This window comes from Clupea harengus, chromosome 6 (assembly GCF_900700415.2).
Source record: "Clupea harengus chromosome 6, Ch_v2.0.2, whole genome shotgun sequence".
Lineage (NCBI taxonomy): Eukaryota > Metazoa > Chordata > Actinopteri > Clupeiformes > Clupeidae > Clupea > Clupea harengus.
In genome coordinates, this window is record NC_045157.1 from 7,166,067 (window position 1) to 7,173,551 (window position 7,485).

Below are 7,485 nucleotides of genomic sequence, written 5' to 3' on the forward strand. Positions count from 1 at the left end.
TGTGTGTGTGTGTGTGTGTGGGAGTGTGTGCCCTGGACCAATTACAGTAGGTGGAGGGCGGTGGTGAACCTGTTCCATTAGCCCAATCAGAGCAGGAGCAGACGGCCACAGGTGCTATTCCCATCGCTGTCAGCAGCCATTAGCAGGCCCTCTCCAGATGAACTTCGCCCAGAAAAGCTTGAGAGCAACGCCACCCCCTTTTAGATGTGGAAATTATTGTGTGTTATGGAGCTCCCCCCCACCACCACCACCCCCACACCCCCACACCGGTGTGATTAGCAGCTAACCCTCACACTGGGCGAGTGCAGTGTGGCACCACGGGGTGTGTTAGCACAAGAGGCGGCGATAGTGGTGGTGGCTTTGCATTCGCAGCCTCCCTCATTATGGCTGCATTTCTTTCTCTCTCTCTCTCTCTCTCCCCCTTCTCCTTATCTCTCTCTCTCTCCTTCTCTCTCTCTCTCTGTCTCCATGCCAGTTTCCCTTCCCTCTCCGGCACTAGAGACCCAGCTGTTTGAGGTGCGGCTGAGCGATGGTAAATCACTTCACACCCGGAGGTGTAGAGGCGGGGGGGGGGGACAGAGAGAGAGAGACAGAGAAAGACAGAGAGAGAGAAAGAGAGAGAGAGAAGCATGCTAATGGAACCAGTAGGTAGTAGTGAGAAATCAAGAGAACACACTGAGAACAAGGGAGACATAAGAAATAAAAGAAAAACGATTAAAACCTTTAAGATGGATGCGGTTTTCCTGCAGTGAGGAAACCAAAGTCCTTCATCTTGAGGGGCATGAAAAGGCAGACAGAAGCTTAATAAAGCCCCTAATGTTACATCAGTACGCCCTCCCAGCACACATTTTACAGTTCAGTCTGGTGATGAGGCACAGGAGAGGGGCCAGCGCTGGAGCCACCGTGGTGCCTCTGCAGAACCTCCTTACTAGCGCTGGAGCAACCGTGGTGCCTCTGCAGAACCTCCTTACTAGCGCTGGAGCCACCGTGGTGCCTCTGCAGAACCTCCTCAACAACGCAGCGATGATCAGAGCGAGACTGAGAGCTGAGAGCAGCAATATTATGCAGACATGATGTATCAACACGCAACAACGTTCCGTCTTTTTTCCCCTCCTTTTTTCCCTCCTTTCTCGGCGCTCAGCCATTGTTCTCCTTCAGCATGCAGTCGAGCTGAAATCCAGACGGTTCTTTTCCAGTTCGCAGCTTTGAGTTCTCATATGTTCTCCAGGCCCGACTCTGGCCTTGTGTGTGTCTTTTGCCAGGACGGTATCTTTGAACAGGGTTCTCTACAGCTCTACAGCATCAACATGTAAGCCACAGCACGCTTCTCAAGCTCTATACAGCCAAAAGGTTAAGGTTTAAAACAAAAAAATAATGAGGTCCATAGTATTTACAGGACTTTACAGTAAGAAAGCACTCTCCTTCTCCTTCTCCTCCTTGTTGAGAGAGCTGGGTGTCAGTAGGATTTAGCCTCACATATGCTAACGACAGCTGAATGTTTGGTCTCCTTCACTGAATCTGTATGGTAATATTTCTTGACAGTAGAATGGCAGCATCACTGCGCTGATTGTACCTTTGGAGATCCAGTAGTTGACAGAACGACAGTAAAAAAAAAAAAAAAAAAAGAATCAGAAAATCTACTACAAAAGGGAGAAAAAAAAAGCATTACAGTGATGCAGTGTTTATTTAAGGAGTACTGTCTATAGAAGGTTTTACATCAAACTCACTCGTTTCACTTGCAACAATTTCTTTAGTCTAAAAAAGAAAACTGACACGAAAAAAAAAAAGGAAATAGTAACAGTAGCCAGACTATTCTCCATTAAATTAGCACAAAACAGAAGTATACATTACATTCCTTGGGTAAGCGGCTTCTTTTTTCAATGCAACAAGCATTACTCTTCATTAGATTCATCCACAGACTAGTTTACTTATACTGATTTTTTAGGGGAGGGAGGCGAGGTTTAAAGCCTCTTGTCGTAGACGCTCTAAAACAGGTACAGGGAACAGGTGTGTGGGAGAGGCTGTTTACGACGCCACAACCCTACAGGCACCGGGCGGCGGAGGTGGGTGGGTGGTGTTCGAGGTGGAGGTATGTGTGTGTGTCTGGTGGGGGGGGGGGGGTCATTGGGTGGTGTATGACGTGTGTGTGTGTGTGTGTGTGTGTGTGTGGGGGTGTATGTGTGTGTGTGTGTATGTGTGTGTGTGTGAATATGTGTGTGTTTTGGGGGTTTGTGTGTTGGGGCTTTAAGAGAGGGGCGGGAATAGTAGCTAACAGCCATAGTGGCGTTGACGTGGTTTTGAAGGGTGCAACCAAGACCTCCTCTCTGGGAGGCACTGTCTCCCTCCTCACAGGTAGATCTCCCTCTTGGAGCCCTGGCTGGAGGGGGTTGTGGAGGAAGAGTAGTCGGCCGCCTGGCTCAGAGGGATCTCCTCCAGGGAGCAGTCTTTGCCAGGCTCCCCTCCAGCCGTGTAGGCACTGGTGTACGGAGGCTTGAAGCGCACGCCAGCCACTTTGGTGCTTCCTCCTCCTCCTCCTCCTCCTCCTCCTCCGCTGCCACCACCACCGTTGCCGCTGACACGCTCCTCGGGCACGGGCTTGGGGCTGCCGTTGGTCATGGGGCCGTCTCGCTCCTGGTAAGGCACGAAGGTGGAGAGCGTGGGCGCGCCCTTGGTGCTCATGGCGTGGGTGGGCGAGGGCTGGCCTGGCATCCAGCAGGCGTCCGAGTGGCCGAACTCCGTGCACTCCCGCGTGCAGTTCCCAGTCATGGCCACGTCGGGGAGAGACCTGAGGTCTGGAGGAGACAGACACAAACACTCAGGTCAAGAGAGGAGCACATCATCACACACACACACACACACACACACACACACACACACACACACACACACACACACACACACAAGCTGTTACAGTTGCTTATGAGGAGAAAACGTATCTTTATAGTCTGAGTCTTACAGACTTGTTTCTGACTCCTGCTCCTCCGCTTCAGTTTTGTCTCAAATTCATCTTTGTTTAAAGGAAAAGAAAACTCTTTTTTTTTGTTGCTGGATTGCTGGAATCACTTACACTTTCTGTAAGTGAGAAAATGTTTTTGCCACTTTGGAAATTGTATTCATTCTAAATGTATTTTATACTTTAGTAACATATGGTGTCATTACTTTAATTTGAATAACTTAACGCAAACACGGCATATGATGGGTATTGTCCATGAAACCACACTCAATTACATTAATGTGAGAAAAAAAAAAATGTTACGGCTCTCTTAAGTGTAATTAAATTGCACTGCCAATTACAGTCGTGTCAACAACATAATCAGGCAAACCTCAAATAAGGCAGACGAGAGTAACAAATATGTCATAAACGCACTCAGAGACAGGGCTGTGAGCTGAATCAAAGACCGCCAACGGAAAGAAAAAAAAAGAGCAAGGGGAAGTGAGTGAGAGATAGAGACAGACAGAGAGAGGTGAAGAGAAAGAGAGAGAGAGAGATAGAGACAGAGAGAGGTGAAGAGAAAGAGAGAGAGAGAGAGAGAGATAGAGACAGAGAGAGAGGTGAAAAAAAGAGAGAGAGACAGACAAAGAGAGGTGAAGAGAAAGAGAAAAAGAGAGAGAGAGAGAGAGAGAGAGAGAGAGAAAGGGGGGAAAAAATAGCACAGCTTAATCGAAAAAGGTCACAATCCCCACGCACAAATACCAATGCGTATGCGCAGCCTAACCTTTCCTCTGAGCGTGACATTAGATTAGTCTTTGATACTGTGGGTTAGGCCGCTGCAGGGTGGGGTGTGTTTGTGTGTGTGTGTATGTGTGTGTGTGTGTGTGTGTGTGTGTGTGTGTGCGGTGGTGGTGGTGGAGAGGGCCTCAGCTCTCATTGGGAGGGGGTGCATCTATTTCCCAAAATGTCTCCGCTCCATGCATAATTGAAATTAATCATGCCACTTTGCTCGGTGTGTGTGTGTGTGTGTGTGTGTGTGTGTGTGTGTGTGTGTGTGTGTGTGTGTGTGTGTGTGTGTGTGTGTGTGTGTGTGTGTGTGTGTGCGTGCGTGTGTGTGTGTGATGTATGTGAGTGTGTGTGTGATGTGCTTGGATCCATGTGCGTATGTGAGCACCCAATTACGCACCGTTATGTAAAAATACTGTTGTACACACTCACACCCCATAAAACAAGGCAACCTTCGAGACAAGAAAGGGTCAAATAATTTTCGATTTTAATAACTGAGCACCTTCCCTATCCATAAATCTGCATAATTAATCCAGGATTTTAAGGCATTTATTCAGTTTGATGAGCTTAAATAATTGGTGCACACTGAGACAAGTGCTGCAAGGTTAGAGGGCGTATGCTATCTAAATACCCTTGCAACTAACATGAGGATCGTAGCCAAGGCTGCTATCGCCAGAGCTACGGACCTGCAGCACCATCCATTAAATGGAACCAAATTATCTCTAATTATTTCTTCATGGCTTCACATATTTTAAACCTGCGCAGGCTGACTGCAGAAGAAAATTAATAAATAAATATATATATAAATACAATTTATATATATATATAAATATCAAAATACAAGCAGATGAATTGGATCTTGACCTCACGCTTGGGTCCTTTGCTGTAGCAAGCAGTGCTAATCACTGATTTTAGCACAAGGCTAGAGGGTCATGTTGCTTCTAATCAAGCAAGGGGTATTAATTGGCCTTGGTTTGAGGCCTGGCTAATCGGCCTGTTTAAAGGGGGAAACAGCTGGGTGTGAGATGAATGTTGCCTAGGCTTGCCTTCAAGCTATGATCATCATCTCCATGGCAAACGCTCTCTGAAGGATGGTACTGTACATCAGAATCATCGATAGTTCTACTCACATTACTACTCATATATCTGTAGCAACTATAAACATTCTGCTTGAACTGTGCAATCAGTTACATGCAGCAATTCTGAAAGAGACATTATTGAAACAATATGTATAATTAAAGTATAATTGTATTGATTTGTATCTTTCTTTCATTGTTTCTTTCACTACTTATTAAAAGCATAATACCCTCCCCCCTCTCTCTCTCACACACACACACACACACACACACACACACACACACACACACACACACACACACACACACACACACACACTCACACTCACACACCACACACACACACCACACACACACACACACACACACCCTCCTCCATTTGGTATGGAAATACTCCAGGTGGCCCAGAGGAATGGAGTGGTCCACCTACTCATGACTTCACACTCTTGTCTCAACTTTTAAGTTTCTCCTCACCCTAAGGGGCCCTGTGTGTGTGTGTGTGAAGGTGCCCACGGGTCCGACCCCTCTCCTCCGTCCCTCGTCCCAGAGCAGGCCTCCCCAGCTCTCTCCTGAAGCTAATTAGATTCCTCTGGCCCCTCGTCGCCGTAATAACATGGAAATGATTTCCAGATGAGTATCTGACATTTCCTGCTGTCGTGCGCAGTCAAGGAAAGAGAAATGCTGCCAAGCGTTTCTGGGTCTCCACTGTCCCAGAATTCCCCTCGCACATACCGGTCTGCATGTCTTTAGAAATTACTGACTGTTCTGCATTCTACTAGAACCTACCGGTCTGCATGTCATTATAATGTACCGACCATTCTACATTCTACTAGAACTTACCGGTCTGCATGTCATTATAATGTACCGACCATTCTACATTCTACTAGAACTTACCGGTCTGCATGTCTTTAGAATCTACCAACCGTTCTACATTCTTCTAGAACCTGCCAGTCTCTTCACATTCTCCCAGAATCTACCAGCCCACAAAATCTACCAGTCTCTCTATTTTCACACTCTATCTACATATCTACTATCTCTATCTCTACATTCCTCCATTATCTGCCAGTCTGTTTATGCTGTTTCTATGTCCACCAACCTCTCTGCATTTGTCCAGAATCTGAGAAGCACTAGACTTGGTCAATACGCATTTATCTGTACATTTACCCCATTCCAATGTCTGAACTCCCAGTGCCCAGACATCTTTCTGCTCTTAAGGCACAATACCCTCCAGTCTCCAGACTAAGCCAGTCCTTTCCCAGTACTGCTCTGTCCCTGACCCTCGTTCCTTGGTGTTACACTGCATTAAAATGACATTTCAGTCCCTATTCTACATCTGGTTGATGGAACATGTCTGTGTCGTGCGCTTTGCTGTTCAGACAGGTGACAAGGGAACAGAACTGCTTATATAAGTTGTTTTTTTCTCCCTCCTCCCTCATGATGACAATCACAGGATTCGATTAAGATGACAATGACACATGCGAGCAGGGCGGCCATTCTCGCTCTGCATATAAAACTCGTCAGCAGCAGCAGCCCGTCACGTCACCCCGAGCTCCCCTTGACTGTGGCCCTACCCACATCCCCACAGAAATTAGATTCCATTTATCACCATAAACCAGTGGCACAATACAATCACATTCCATATTAATCTCCTGCTGCATACAGATGGCAGAGCTCACACTGCAGTCTGCCACTCTGCGTCTGTCAAGAGGAGATGGAGTGCACCACGTACATGTCACTGACACACTTAGAAACACACACACACACGCGCGTGCACACACACACGCACATGCACACGCACACACACCCACACCACACAAACACACACGTACACACACACACACACACACACACACACACACATACACACACACGCGCGTGCGTGCACACACACACACACACACAAACACACACACACACACAGACAGATTGGCACACACACATACTCAGAGAGGTATATAACAACACATTTTAGAGGTAATCTGCAAACAAACACACACACACCAATAATGATTTCTCTCCATGTAGAGTTGCTGCACTCACACACTGGCAGGGGCATTTCTGTCTGTATGTGTGTGTGTGTGTGTGTGTGTGTGTGTGTGTGTGTGTGTGTGTGTGTGTGTGTCCCTGCTCTGTCCCTGGGGGCACTCGGAACGATATCTAATATATTCAGCCACTTCACTGCATCCCATAATACTCTCAGCCAATTGATTTTCGGCCCTGTCTGAGCTTTTAAGTCGCTGTTGGGGGGTGCGTGTGGGGAGTGAGTGTGTGGGGCGTGTGTGTGTGTGTGTGTGTGTGTGTGTGTCTGTGTGTGTGTGTGTGTGTGTCTGTGTGTGTGTGTGTGTGTGTGTGTGTGTGTGTGCGCACCGTCCGGTCGCTCTCCTGCAGGCACGTGTAAGCCCAGTGACAGATACCGAGGCTCCCCCCTCTATGTGACAGCTCCCAGAACCACCTTCTGCTATCCCACAATCCCCTGGGCCGCCTACGCCTCCGCCACCACCACCCTCCGCGGGGTGGGTGCAGACAGGCAGAGCTGATGAAGCTCTCTCCTCTCCTCCTCTCCTCTTCCTCCTCCTCTCCCCCTCTCCTCTCTCCCTCTCTCCTCTCCCCTTCATTTGCACGCCTCATCGCTGTCTCTCTCCCTCCTCCTCACACACTCATATTCTCTCCTCCTCTCCCTCCTCTCCTCTA

The 7,485-nt window shown here is 47.9% G+C and overlaps 1 protein-coding gene across 7 annotated transcripts in view; it reads right to left on the reverse strand.

The window, feature by feature from the left end:
• Positions 1-2,175: 2,175 nt before the first annotated feature.
• pcdh1b (protocadherin 1b) overlaps positions 2,176-7,485 on the reverse strand; it is a 198,812-nt gene continuing 193,502 nt past the window's right edge. For all 7 annotated transcript variants that reach the window (XM_012824389.3, XM_031568875.2, XM_031568879.2 and 4 more), the window contains exon 5: positions 2,176-2,792. In XM_012824389.3, the coding sequence (XP_012679843.2) occupies positions 2,347-2,792 (446 nt within the window). In that variant the 3' untranslated portion in view covers positions 2,176-2,346. The remainder of the gene's footprint in view (positions 2,793-7,485) is intronic.